This window comes from Cydia pomonella, chromosome 2 (assembly GCF_033807575.1).
Source record: "Cydia pomonella isolate Wapato2018A chromosome 2, ilCydPomo1, whole genome shotgun sequence".
Taxonomy (NCBI): domain Eukaryota; kingdom Metazoa; phylum Arthropoda; class Insecta; order Lepidoptera; family Tortricidae; genus Cydia; species Cydia pomonella.
In genome coordinates, this window is record NC_084704.1 from 5682951 (window position 1) to 5697840 (window position 14890).

The 14890-nt window shown below is 38.5% G+C and overlaps 1 protein-coding gene and 1 long non-coding RNA gene across 2 annotated transcripts; both read left to right on the forward strand.

The window, feature by feature from the left end:
• Window positions 1–1986: 1986 nt before the first annotated feature.
• On the forward strand, window positions 1987–7721 carry LOC133532053 (uncharacterized). Its single transcript, XR_009801636.1, has 3 exons — window positions 1987–6399; window positions 7491–7579; window positions 7659–7721. It is a non-coding gene; the product is annotated as an uncharacterized LOC133532053 (long non-coding RNA).
• Window positions 7722–8215: 494 nt separating this feature from the next.
• LOC133532024 (zinc finger CCCH domain-containing protein 13-like) lies at window positions 8216–14854 on the forward strand. The gene is made up of 11 exons (XM_061870517.1): window positions 8216–8507; window positions 8774–8865; window positions 9215–9382; window positions 10271–10388; window positions 10468–11427; window positions 11536–11646; window positions 12064–12192; window positions 12724–12834; window positions 13270–13377; window positions 13709–13913; window positions 14658–14854. The coding sequence occupies exons 1-11, from the start codon at window positions 8448–8450 to the stop codon at window positions 14726–14728; spliced, it is 2133 nt and encodes a 710-aa protein (XP_061726501.1). The 5' UTR covers window positions 8216–8447; the 3' UTR covers window positions 14729–14854.
• The last annotated feature ends 36 nt before the right edge of the window (window positions 14855–14890 follow it).

Below are 14890 nucleotides of genomic sequence, written 5' to 3' on the forward strand. Positions count from 1 at the left end.
GAGTGTGAGGAGCTTATGTGGGCTATAAGTTTAAATTAAGTTTAATGTGAATTATTACAATAATCTATAATATATTGAAATTGAATCTGAAAAGTTATTTATTTTTTGAATTGGCTTTTTTAAAATTCTGCTCACCTCAATTCAAAATTGAATACTTTTATTAAGTAGGTATGTCTCAAATTATATTTTAAAACTAGTTCGTGCATGACTAAAAGCTTTAATCCGATTGATTTTCTACCTAAGCACAAATTAAATAACGTCAATATTTGAAACACATAACATTGAACACTAATACTTGGGATTGGGATCTAAAATCCAAATGAAACATCTGTGTCCTTGTTACGATTTTCGAAGAGCCGAGATTTGTATTTCGAAACCCTCATAACTTAAGACGAAAGGGGACGAAGTCACGTGACCGTTTCTCCATACAAACTTAGTCCTCATTTTCCTCTCTGGATATTAACATTATAAAAAGTATTTTTACGCAATTTGAAGTAGGTATTTCGTTTCTAAATTATATAAAAATGATATATAACTTTTCCTAGTTGCTAAGAGCAGGAAGAAATATCGCATAGATTGGACCTGTTGAGCCGACACTGCATTTACTTACCCTGCTAATTCAAGTTCGAAAAAATGTTTAAATTTTATAAGGATTTATCTCGGACATTATTAGTTCTACAAAGACAATTCTAGTCTCGTATTGTAGCAAATTTAGTCTATTTTATAAACGCTTTGAGAAGGTACTATCAAAAACTAGTACTTTAGGGTTATGATCGCCCAAATATAAAAAAAATCTGAAATTTCCGTGGTTTTTTGGATTCTTGACAAAGTTGCGCTCGTCGAGCGCCGAGCGCAACTTTTCACGTCATGGATTATTCATTGGTCAAACATAACAAGCCTGCAAAAAAAATCAGAACTGCCAGATTTGACGCAAACGAACCCCGTACATTCAGGCGACAAATTTACTGGATAGTTAATACCCATACAATACATTGTGTACAAATATATTTTATTATGTCAATATCCAGGGAGGAAAACGGGGGCTACGTTTGTGAAGCAGTCATCCACTATGCTCTTAATGTCAGTGTTGAATTCTAATGATTATTGTAGGTGTCGTACAGTCAAGTGCAAAAATACAACTTACTCAAATAACCCACAGCTCTTATGCCAGCGAATTAAGAACAAATAATATCAAAAAAGTAAATATGTGAAGACAATCTTACACAGATCGACCTAGCCCGAAACTAAGCAAAGCTTGTACAGCGGGATTATGCGATGATATTCATACTATCCGCTCGGCGGGTTCTCTGTTCGTAGCCGCTTTCCTCTACAAAGCGGGAAAACGCTGGGATCGGTTACGAGAGTAGCGCTACGAAAACGTTGGCAGTGAATGTGTTAAAACCCCTATAGTCTACGTTATACATATAAAAAAAAATCTTATGCCAAAATGCCTTACATGATTTTGGAAAAAAACTGATAGTCTTCAAACTGCGGAATCGATTTATATCAAACTTAGCTAAGAACTACCGCAAGAAAACATGCTTTCACTTAAAAGAACCGCATCGAAATCGTTCCATCCGTTGGAGAGCTACGATGCCACAGACACAGGAAATGGCGTCAAACATATAACACACCTCTTTTTGTGTCGGCGCTTAAATACATACTTTTTTTTTTTTTTTTTTTTAGGATCACCAACAGACAATACATCAGAGAAAAAATAATCTGTAGCTTACATAACATTAAGGGTAGATGTTTGTCCAATTATAGGTAACCACAGCTTATTCCAGTATCTTAGGATGAACAATATAAGTACAGTAAGACATTTAGACTTAAGCTATTAATAAATAAAATTTAACTAAAATTAAAATTAAAATTTAACAAACTTCAAAAGAATACTTAGCAGGAAATTATGTTAATTGAATTAATTAATCTGCATTTTGCGACAAAAAGTGACAAATTAACATATCATTAAAAACGAAAATACTTATACATATAGGTTTATTATGTCACCTGCAATAATTTACGCTAGGAATATTTAGTCCATATGGAACAATTTTTACTATGAGATCAATCCCGAAATCAGAAAAAAATATGTTTCTCCCATATAAAATATCAACATCAGACTAGCCAAGATGTATGAAACGGCCAATTTCACGATTTCGGGCTTGGTCCCGTAGTAAAAATTGTTCGGTATGACCTATACACGGTACTAACACGAGGAAACCGAAAGATTTCAAAGCCTGACCAGGAATATATGATCATTGTCAAGAGCGCGCTATTTTTCTCATTTATATGGCAACAGTTCAGCATAGTCTGAACAATGTAAATTGGCAACTCGTTATTTTGACTTACAGACTTTTATTCACCGTAATCAAAATCAGAATCCAAATAATTGGTGTCCACATTTTTTTAATCGTCTGTACTTGTTTTTTCCGTATAAAATTCATGTATTTTCTTACGTATCACACATAGGTCAAAATAGTCTTAGTGTATCTTCTTTTTTATTTTTGGTTTGCTTTTCATGGCAGCCTAAAATCTTAGGAGGAACGACCTTCTCTCGTAGTTCGCGTAATCGATGACCCTGATTTATCTAGAAATTTTATTAATGACTATAATTACTGCAGATAGTTACCTATATTTGTGTACATGCCATATGGTGTGGCCACTATTAGCTACACCATCAGCTCAGCTCAGCTCTATAGCTTATTATTTCGTCTATCATGTTACTACATCCAAGATTGGCTCACAAAAAGGCTACCATGATGTTAGTTGGTAGGTATATTCCGTAACCTTACATAGGTTCTGGTACATAGTCAATGAATAAGATTGATCGTATCCAAAGCCTAGTAAATATTTTTCAAACACATTTTTGTTACTGTAAGTATTTCGTCGCTTGTATAACATGTCGTCTTATGGTACCCATGGTCCAGAGGGCCTTCGTGAGACATTGCCATGCGCTCCTGTCCTGTGCTTCGCGCTCCGCGTCCCTCCAACTCAGTCCGGCTGCCCGCAATTGTATAACACAGTACTACAATAACCAAGTCGTAATAACCAGACTATAATGCCATTTTGATTTGTTTACCTGTCAGCTCTGATGTTAATTTGGAAATGTTTCGTAGCGAAATAGTATAATTTCCCGAAAGGTTCTTTTCCAGCAGTTTATTATTTACATCATTTACAATGTTTCGATCTTGATTTTGTATAGTTTTGGGCATTTTTTTCATTTATTATTTAATATTCAACACTTAAGTATTATTCAAATAAACCGCCACAATGACATTGCCAACGGTGACAACCTATCATTAAAATTATTGCCAGTGTAAGAAATTAGTTCCAATGAAATTCCGCAACATGGCGCATGACCATATATTCCTGGTCAGGCTTTAACAGTGTATTCTTGATCACATTTGATACATATCAAAGATAATTTGAAATAGAGGTAGATTGTTAAAAAAAACTTTGTAGCCACAATAAATTTACAGCCATCTTTCGACACATGAATAAAACTTTTAGAACGCCATTTGACTTTGATCCTTATTATTTCACTGATGTGTTAAATTTGTAAAATATCAAAAAGTGGCGCCATCTAATAGATCAAAGTTATGGGACGACATCGTTTCGAGCGATGGCGCCATAATCTTTAAGGTTGTGCCCGGTAAGATAGCGCCATAACAAAATACATTTAACATGTAACATGTGTTTTTTTTTTGATATTTAACAAATTTAACACATATCAGTGAAAGAATAAGGATCAAAGTCAAATGGCGTTCTAAAAGTTTTAATCATGTGTCGAAAGATGGCAGTAAATTTACGTGGCTGCAAAGTTTTCTATGACAATACACCATTACTTCAAATTCTGTTTGATATATATACGTATTTTTATGTAAGGGCGCCATCTAGCGTTAGAACTTTTAACCTTCTCTAAGAGCTCACTAGATGTCGCCAATAAATAAGAATTTAGATCTATATTTGTGTTTATTACAGCGGTATGGAAATTCCAATTTTACGTTTAGAAGTAATAAATAGCAGTAAGGTGACAGTTTTAATGAACACAAAGCTAAAAGGCATAAATGGTAGATGAGCCACCTACAACTATATATGGGCATGCGGTAGATTATAGGTATTCTATATTGTCTATACTCGAATTGCAATATCTGGTCATCATCATTATAGGTATACCAGCCAACAGTACATCTTGAAGTCAAGGGTTACGTTCTTTCGGAAAATAACATTTAAACGCTTAACACACCTAACTCAATTCAGTCGTCCTAACTAGGATCCTAAAAAAATATTACTAGTTAGTGCAGAATGTTTCTTACTAAACGCGGTAACACCTTTACGATTTAGGATTCTGAATCAGTTCTGAATTAAGTAAGATGTGTGAAGCCTATATACCTTACGGTAGGCTGAACAAACTAAAGATCTAGAATCTAAGCTTTAAAGGTACAAGTTGGAATCCGGCGACGTGAGGCGATTGCAGACGACGTCGCCGCGTCACGCTTGGTTTCTATGTAAAGCCCGACCAGAAATATATGATCATTGTCAAGAGGGAGCTGTTATTCTCATATATAGGGTGACAGTTCAGTTTAGTATGAAAAATTTAGTTCCATGAAATTCCGCAATATAACGCGTGATCATATATTAGTGGTCAGGCTTTATTTCTATGAAATACCATTGGAACTCAGCGACACGAAGCCGAGCCCGACTGCAGGTCAGTATGCCGCTGAGTGATGGAGAGACATAAAGCGTATCGTTGTCGATTAATTGTCACTTTGGCTAGGCCGGCTGAGCACTCGGCTGAGGACACTCTCCCGCCACCCGTACTCGGTACGTGTGATCAAAGAGTAAAGTGAGTATATAGGAACGTGTGATCAAGGCATAAGTCCACAGATTGGAACAGCCAAGATTGGAAGTAGTGCAACAACAGTTAGAAAAAGCTTAAGAGTTGTTTGTTGTTGCCAAGTTGGCAGCGATTTTGATAGCGTAAATTGTGCAAGTGATATTTAAACGTCATAATTTCATAGAAGTTTGACGTTTAAAATCACTTGCACAGTCTGGGCTAGCAAAATCGCTGCCAACTTAGCTTGGTCTAACTCTACACACTACTAGAGTTAGACCAAGATAAGTGCAACAATTTTGATAGCACACGTAGTGCCAGTATAGTACCAGTGTTATTTTAAACGTCAAACATATGAAATTATGACTTATTCATTTCACACTCACAACAGTTGCATACGCACACTTGCGTATAAATAACACTTGCACTGCTTGTGCTATCAAAATCGTTGCAGACTTGTCTTGGACAAACTCTGCACTACATACATCTCTCGTGAATAGGCGGGTCTTATCGGGAACAAATTATATGTATATATCTAGCGAACTTAACCCAATTTAAATTTCGGAGGCTGAACTAACCTAAAGGGGCTCAACTAATATTTATAAAATATGAAAATTTGGATTTGAGGATACCAGACCTAGATTGCTTTACCGGCGCACGTAGTGATTATATGCTCTTTGACCGGCGCTATAGCAACGATTTTAAGCGTTCTTGGAGGGAATATTACGGGAAACTCTGCGTAGGGGGCGCCACTACCACAAAACACAATTCATCACAATCTGAGGGGTCTACCGCCAAACAAGAAAATCAAAATTACGTTATCTAGCCTCTCTATCACTCTTATATATTCGAGCGATAAAGAGGCAGATAAAGCCCGACCAGAAATATATGATTATTGTCAAGAGGGCGCTGTTATTCTCATGTATAGGGTGACAGTTCAGTTTAATATGAAAAATTGTGTTCTAATGAAATTCCGCAATATGGCGCGTGATCATATATTACTGGTCAGCAACTGGTCAGGCTTTAACTAAATTTCGTTTTTCGCGTTTCCCGGTAGGCCCTTTGGAAACAAACCGCCTTGATGCATTAATGTCATATTTTATTATCAGTGAAAACTTGTCAAAAAACAGTTGTATAAGTTAGTCTATGGTTCACGAAAAGTGCTAGTGCTGCACTCTGGCGGCAGAACAATGCAGTAATACTCCCTATAAATGGTTCACCGTCTAAAATCTGCGTTTGGAACTGGCAGCTAATGACATGTGGCTTACGTCTCACTGAAGTTCTTTATTCAACTTCTATCACATCCGTCATTATTCATCTTATCCGTGTATGTTTGGTTAACATTTTAACGTAAATTAATTTATTGTAGTAATTCCTCATAAAAATTATATTAGTTAAGTTAAACACTTCATGTCCCTTATTAGATTGTAATGGAGTGTAAGGCAAGTGAAAGTAAGAAATTGTTTCAAGTGTTCGATGCATCAAAACGTAAGCGTGCAAAAAAGAAAAGGGAAGAAGAGGGCAGGTCCTTAGCGCGTTCTGCTAGTGACGGGTCTACAAGCGTAAGTAAAATAGGCGCCTGGCAAAATAAGTTGGTCGCCGAGACAATACTGTGATTTCATGGGGCATTGTATTTAAAGTTGTACTTGAACTTTAATTTCAAAATTGATATATCATTTCTCTGAAGTCACGGTTTTGTCTACCAATAATAATTAGCGGGCTAATCAACGTCACTTAGCAGTGAACTATGAATCTCTCCATACAGTCAAATTTATCGGTGACAAACGGTGCAACTGTTTGTCAGTCTGGTGCAACCGACTTTAATTTTAAATTACCTCTTTCTATCTGTAGGGCCAATTATATCCACACTCGCTATCGCCTGATGTTAGGCCCGACGTCGGGCCCGAGCAAGAGTAATATTTTTCCGTTTCACGAAAACTCAGCACATATTTTTCAATATTTGACATGAAAAAAATACTTTTCACCACACCAACTGGTAAAGGCTCTCTTGATTGTTCAAAAACTAATGAGAAAGTTGCATTTTAACCACACGTGGGGCAAAGTAATCAGATACAAATTTTGAGTTGTCTCCTTGTGTTAGCTGGTGGAATTGACTTTTAAATTATGATTTTGAATGATACATTTTTTATTACGTTCAATTTGATTTGATTTGGATTGATTATTTTGGTATTTCATAATTAGTATTTTCCTCGCGTTGGTGTGGTGAAAAATGTTGTGTTTCACTCGGAGGCAAAGTTTGTTTAACCCTCGTGCCTTGAAACCCTCGCAACGCTCAAGATTCCACTCCTCGAACCACTCGCCACGCTCGTGGTTCAATTTTTGAATCTTTCGCTTGCTCGGGTATCAATATTAGCACGAGCGGTTAATAAACAACTTTGTCCCCTTGTAAAACAAATAACTATAGTCTCTAATTGCTTAAAATGTTCAATGTTTGATATTTTTGCATATGAACCCTTTTTTTACATTTCAACTATTGTTAACATGTGCTGATATACCGTTAAACGGAAAACGATTATCAGGCCCGACATGAACGGACTTAGGGCCCGATATCGGGAAGTCTGGATGTAATTGGCCCTTATGAACTATGTGGCATTCAATTAAGTTTACACTAATCTTAATCGTACTCTCAAAGCAGGGTCAAATTCGTGTGGTATCAGCTAAAGCCAGTCTACAAGAAACTGTTCCTTCGAAAACTGATGCTTTTCCGAGTCACGATGAGAGGTGATACACAATTATTATCTACGCGTTAAAAATTTTTTTGTATCGGTGATGTTTACAAATTATTTGTACTTATGATCAGGACTGCCGACAGTAGCCCGTCACTCCGGTCTCAGAGTTCGCCGCGCCGCCACCGACGTCCCAGGCAAGTTTTCCTGTCAATTTGTAATTTGATTCAAATCCCTAAAGACTATCGTTTAGTTTAATACAAGTAAAATAACGTAAAGTAATCGTTCTAAGAGGACTCCCGCAGGGGTCCATTTTAGGCCTTGTATTTTTTATTATATTTACAAATTAGCTTTTTAAATGTACTTATATCTAATACCGTACCGTATTAAACTGTCATTTAATAATGTATGCGGATAATACTAACTGAACACATAGATATTTTTGTATAATTTCCATAGAGAAATAAGCCCTTTTGAAAAGACACTCCTCAAATATTTTCTTACTCAGGATAACGTAAGTGTAGCCCCCCGGTAATAGGTAACTAGGCGTTTGAGGAAGAAAAAACGTAAATGTAACTTAATTTACAAATGTGACCCCGTTTCTTCTCATGATCTTAATTCACGTGTAGTGTAAGTAGGCACAGCCAATTAATTAGATTTTTGTGCCACTTCATACACTCGGAACGTGGTGTAACATATTTAATATTCCTTGACCGTACTTAAAGTTGCCATCAAATATATCAGGACGAAAAAGGGATTCACACATACTCTACAAAGTACTCTGCAAAGTAGGTTCAGAAATTTTTGATGGCGACCGACAAGCTAGTAACTGTAATTCCTCGGACGCGAGCGAATTGCCTATTTGCCTAAATGATTCGGAACATTAATAAGGCATTTATTTTTCCTATAGCAGAAGAGATAATATGTCCCTGGCTTTGAAAGCGGGTCTTGTGTCCACGCCTCGATCGGGCTCACCACAACGAGTAAGTTACTTTGAATGGATTACATTGCTTCCTAACCTAACTGACCTAAATGACTGGAACCCTAAATCCCTGAACATACCATGTAATATATTTTACCCATATCATTTAGACAAATTTGACTTTGCTGTCTATGTAAAGTCCTGTCGGCCCTAACTGTCCTTAGACACTTCATAAATGTATATTATGTATTTACTTTAAATACATGAATTCATTTTTCGGCCATGTAAACTCTACCGTAGGGAGATTAACGTGACTGCCTTGTTTAGGATGGCGACGGTACTTTTGAGTCGGTGCCGCATGATCAGGGCTCCTTCATCTACGCCTTCCTAGAAGAAGCTATCAAAAGGGATAAGAAGAAGTAAACTATGCTATTATTTATTCCCCGTATTGTCGTTGGAGCTTTGCCAGCACTTACTAGCTGGCGGATTTTTACAGAAACTGGTTGAATTGTTGTAACGAAAATCAGTCAAAAAATTAAAACCAAGATTGTAAGAAGAACAATCTTGATGATGCGATGAAATTTTTTTTGAGATGATGATTTAGTTTCATATAATACCTTATCGCGTGGTTCGATACAAACTTAGTTATGCTTCACTTATTGTAGAATATTAAATAATTATCGATACAAACGTATGCTATGCGCTTGACAAGATATGTGAAACTAAATCAGCAGCTCAAAAAGATGATCATCGCATACATCGGTACAGGCAACGTCATGCCCGTCGTCATGATGACCGCGAACGCGGGAGTCGCGCGAGACCACCGTCCCCGAGTGAGCGAGAACCCAGACAACATCGTGACCAACGGGACCGCCGGGAACATCGGGACCATCGCCACCACCGGCGCCGCGACGAGTCGCCCAAGGAACTTAACAAGTAGGTGCCTAGGCAACGTCATGCTGGTTACATGACAGCTGTAGAGCCTAAATCTGTCATTGCTCGTTGCATTATATAACTAAGAAACAATTACATATAACCCACTCGACCATACTACCACCAACCTATGATACATTGTGACGCATTGACCCTTCTTTGCACGATTTTTTTTATTTGTGACATAAATCAGGATAATGTTAGTTGACCTCTAGATTAAGGGGAAAATAATAATAATAAAAAATATATAAAGAAAACATCTATTTTTTAATATGATGGAAATATCCATCATTATGCATATCCAAGTATTAAGCTTAGTACTAAATAAATTAAACATGTGATTGTGGGTGATACAGGGCTGTAACGATGATGATGATGAAATTAAACATATTTTTTATTTAATAATTCGTATTTATTCTATACAACACTCATAAAATATTTATTCTACGTGAATAAATATTATATTCATTTAATATTCATTTATAATTCGCCATACTTTACGAGTGAAGTCGTTGCATAATGATGTAAATTTCCATCACATACTTTCGATTTTTTTGTGTTCGAATTTTTAAAGTGATACACATTTATTATACCGCGTAAATCAATATCTTCGCAGTAAAATCCTCCAGAATACAGCAAACCCGCGTATTCAAATTTGAAATGTCAAAATTCTGTTTAAGTAGGTATTATATTTTTTCACAACTACCTTCCATTTCACGCTCTACGGTTGTTGAAACTTGACAGTCATAAAAATAAATATCAATCACCTCCAAAATTACCTTTAATTCATAGGACAATGTTATGATGGAAATTTCCATCACCATGCAGAGATAATAAATTGTGCTATAAAAGTAATACCTACAGATTCCTAGTTTTTTTGTTCATCGACAGGCCCACAAAAATTGAGAATCCAGCACCAGCTATTGATCAAAATGCTTTGATTGAAACTTTCGCTAAATTATGCGCTACGCTAAGCACGAAGACTGAAAAGCCTTCTAACAAAAATATCGTGAGTTAAATCCTACTTCATTTAATTAGTTTGGTAAAGGTAAGTAGAAGGCTAGAATGAACTCTTCGACATGTTTCAGCAACGTTCGCTGAGCCACAAGTCACTTCAATGTGAAGGCGTATCGAGACAAATCTGTAACGATGTCGACCACCACCCCGTGAAGTTGACCAGTCATGAAAATTCGCAAGGCAATATACCCTTGTCATTAGCCCGAAGTCAGGAGGATAATAGCGGACGAATTCGTAGTCGAGACAACGTTGCCACGTCTCACTCGCAGCTAGCACAAGCGAGGGGTAGAAGTTCGTACTGCGTCCCCTATGACAAAGAAAACACTATCGGAGAACAGCAACGGCATAGAGAACAGTACACCAGTAAACTTGATATCAGCGGATCAAAGATGCACACATCGGCAGACGATAGACGACGTGAATATGCTCCCAGACCCGCTCCCACCAGAAGCGTTCTCAACCAATCTTACAGAGGTTACAGGGAACACCACCCCAACCGGGATCCCCTTAGAGAATGTGACTATCGTAGAGATGATAGACAATATGATCGCGATATAGAACTCAATAGAGACTACGATCGAGTTATTGAACCTAACAGAGAAAGACCCTATGAAGATGCTAAGAAAAGACTCTACAACCAAACCAGCAGGAGCTATGATGTCCACCGGAACTCTTACGTGGAGGACGACAGACAACACAGAACTACAAGGAGTGACAATCATAGAGATATGGGCTATGACGAAAGACGATATGACGACAGATACCGAAAGAGGTGCGAAGAAATGGAAAAACGGGATAAGTATTATGAAGACAAGCCGATTGTTTCTCGCGATCGCAACTACCACATGTATAAAGAAAGCAGAGATCGCCGAATCAAGAAAAACTTGGAGAGATTTGAAAGAGCTTCGGTAACATCGAGGGACGAGGAATTTAAAGAAAGGTCTTCTGAAAGAGAAAGGGATTCTGGCCTTAGTGTTGCGGATGGTGAGAGTACTGCTAGTGCACGAAGTAACTACTTAAAATTAGTAAAGGTTGGTAAACTGATCTTACTTCAATAGTTGCATATGTAATTAAACTTTGATTTAGTAGCTTTATTACACCATATTGTTGCATAATTCAGGTTTTAATAACAATTGCAGCAAGAAATCATGGAGCAAAGGGAAGCCATGGACAAGATGATGAACTTGTGGAAGGAATTGATGCGTTGCTTTAAGAGCTATTCACAAACATCGGGGGAGAAAGCTGTAACTGTAACTATTGCATGTGATATTTAGCACCTAAAATACATGACCTGATAATGAAAGAGGAACAACTCAGACTACATCTATGAAATTAATTACAACGAAGTAGCTATTAATTGCCTATGATAACATCAGGATGTTTTTAATAGATTCCTACTTTAGTTATTATTTTAATTATGCACATGATATAGCAGAAACATCCAAGACCTGTTATGATGATGCGTCTTGAATATTTTATTCTATTTTATTTATTTTTTAGTTTGTTTTCTAAAAATCGAACGAGGTGTGGAAATATGGCGAGCATTTAGGGATATTGGACTGATGAATACAATTTTACTACATTAGATAGAGATTTTATAGCAAGGCCAAGTTTGTTGCTAAGACAATCGTAGAAATATAGTCTTAACAATAATTGTGTATGGTTAGGAATCAGCGGCGAACAGTGCCCGCGACTCGGCCGCCGCCCAACTCCGGCTGTGGCGCGAGTGCATGCGCCGCTACGAGACCGTGGCGCGGGACGTTGGCGACACGGACGCGAGGCTCATACAAACTACGGTATGCTCAGTAGGAACTTTCCCCAGATATGCAAGTCGAGAGCGTATATTGACTTGCTAGGCTTGAGCAAGTCTCTCCCTTCTGGGTCGCGTTTAATAAAGCTGTAAGTTACAACTGTAACAGATGTCATATAGGACAAAAACCTGACCAAGGCCTCCAGATGGTGCAGAGCTCAGGGCTGGGATCGAACCAGTGTCTTCTGCATTTGCGTCAGGTGCCGTAACCTACAACGGACCAGATCTTGCAATCTTTGTGTAACCTGTGAAAGGCTAGGTGCCTTTGACCGTACTTCTAATGGCGAGCAGTATTTGTTTGCACATCCTGTAGGTACAAATCCTTGACAGGATAAAAATACATCATTTGCGTCCTCAATTTTTTTTTTAGCTGTTTTTTAACCTCAGAAGAATTTTGTTTTTTTTTATTAACTTTAATCGTGCTAAAGAAGCTCTTAAACCATCATCAATTCACCTGTGTTTCGAAATAGAAATTAATTTCAAAGTTCACTACACACTTTAACCTATTGGTATTCAGGAGGAGATCAACAAACAACGGTCGGAGATGGCCGAGATGGCCACCATGTGGCAAGAGTGCTTGCAGCGCTACCGCGAGATGAGTAATGACTTCAACAACCTCAAGCAGAAGGTAGGCTATCATCATATTAGGAACTACCACTACCTAATGATTGTCTCTTTGAAATACTGTCGTTGGCTTGTCTTCATTAGTATTTTTAGATTAGTATAGGGTCTGAAAATTCGCTACAATACTTCTGTATCAAATTTTGTTTATCTCGTGGGTGAATTATCTTTAGAAATATTTAGAGCGGCATACTAATTGAAGCGGGCTAACTAAACTTTAGCTCAATAATTCCTATTTAGGTATAGCAAAAATTCATGGGTTGTAGTATGAGTAAAATTTAAGAATAAATGTGCTCCGAATTTGAGCTTTGACATAAATGGCGCAATTTGTCTTTCTTTATTAATCTTTTACAATCAATCTTTATAGTTAGCAGTAAAACCAGTGACTGAAAAGTCATTGTGCGACAAAGAAATAACAGTTGAAATTTTATTCGTGATACAGCTGGCGACGCCGGCAGCTTCCGGGCCCGTGTTGGTGCCGCCGGTGTGCGCGGAGGGCGAGGGATCCGCGCCGCCCGCCGCCTTCTGCCAGCCCGCCTACCCGCCGCCGGTATTCATTTGTTATTGTTTTTTTTCCATTCTTTGAATGCAGAGAACCCTCAACCGGTCAACTACTATTGGGTCCGATTTAGTTTATCAGCCAAAATGACCCTGAAATTGAAAGTTGTTGTGTGTTGCTAGCTTTGATTCTAGCGCCAAGACTGCTTAACGCGTTATGTACTCTAATCAATTATCTTTCTTCCATTATTTGGTGGCTGTAAAAATACTAGCTTGTCGGTAGTGTTGGTGATTGGAGGTTGGTGAACAGATGGCGTTCAGAATGTTAACTAAATGCTCGATAAGATACTTTAAAATTTTCTCAAAGCAACAAGACATTTCAGATGCCGACTCCTGGTTACGCGGGTGGTTCTCCGGTAAGAGCGCGCGCGTCAGCGCCCGCGCCTCCCCCCTGGTGGTGGAACGAGCCCGGCCATGCTCGCGCGCCGCCAGCGCGTCGCTCGTCGCCCGAGTCACGCGGTTCTTGCGACCGTGACCGGCACCGGGACCGCGACCGTGAGCGCCGTCGGCACAAAGAGCGCGAGCGAGGTTAGTTGTTAAAGTGGCAGTGGTGGGTGTTGTGGCAGTGGTGGGTGTTGTGGAAGTGGCGACCGGTACGTCGTTTGTCGCCTGAGTCGCGCGGCTTTTGCGAGTACGACTGCGACCGGCACTGGGACTGCGAGCGCGGCCGCCGCCAGCACAAGGAGCGCGACAGTCGTTACTTGCTAACAAAACTATAGATGAATATATTATTCTTTGAAGGGCTCCCCTCACCGTATTTTGTAGTCACGTCTGAAAACATCGACACGATCGAAGTGCCAAAAGGGTGGTGTATACATATTTTTGACACTTTGTCGTGTGTCACGGGACCGTACCTACCTATTTTTAATTTCCACCGAAATCGCCCCTATCCTAAATGTCATTTGGAACCCTTTCTTATTTTTTTTAATTGAAAAAAAGTGCTCTGCTGTTAGTAATAATAACTATAGTTCTGGGGTCCTATGTAAGTTTTAGCCACGGATAAAGTAGGGACAATTGTTCAACGACACGTGTCGCCAGCGACGTCGGGTGAAGTGCCGCGACGTTGCCGGAGTTCGCTCGACATGTCGGGTGGCATCATATGTAAGGCGCGCGTTATCCCTCGTTCATCCGTAGCCTAGGCCATAATTTTAGACGTCATTAACAATACAAGAAATACTGATATGAAAACGTTTTACAGACATTTTCAATTCACCTATTTTACACTAAATTATTTTATGCTCAAATAACATGCGTTATTTCATTTTATTTCAGACGATGCGAAATACAAGGATAAGTCTAAACCCAGCGCCGCTCGCTCCGAACACAGACGCAGGAAAAGATAATAACCAATACAAACATACAACTATCAACACAATCAATAATTAATGCAAACATACTACTAACGACAGATAACTGGCCATTCGTGAATCTTATTGTCAGTTAAGTGTGTCGCTGTCATTAAACAAAAACAACAGAAACTTCGAGCAACACCTACCACAATTTTT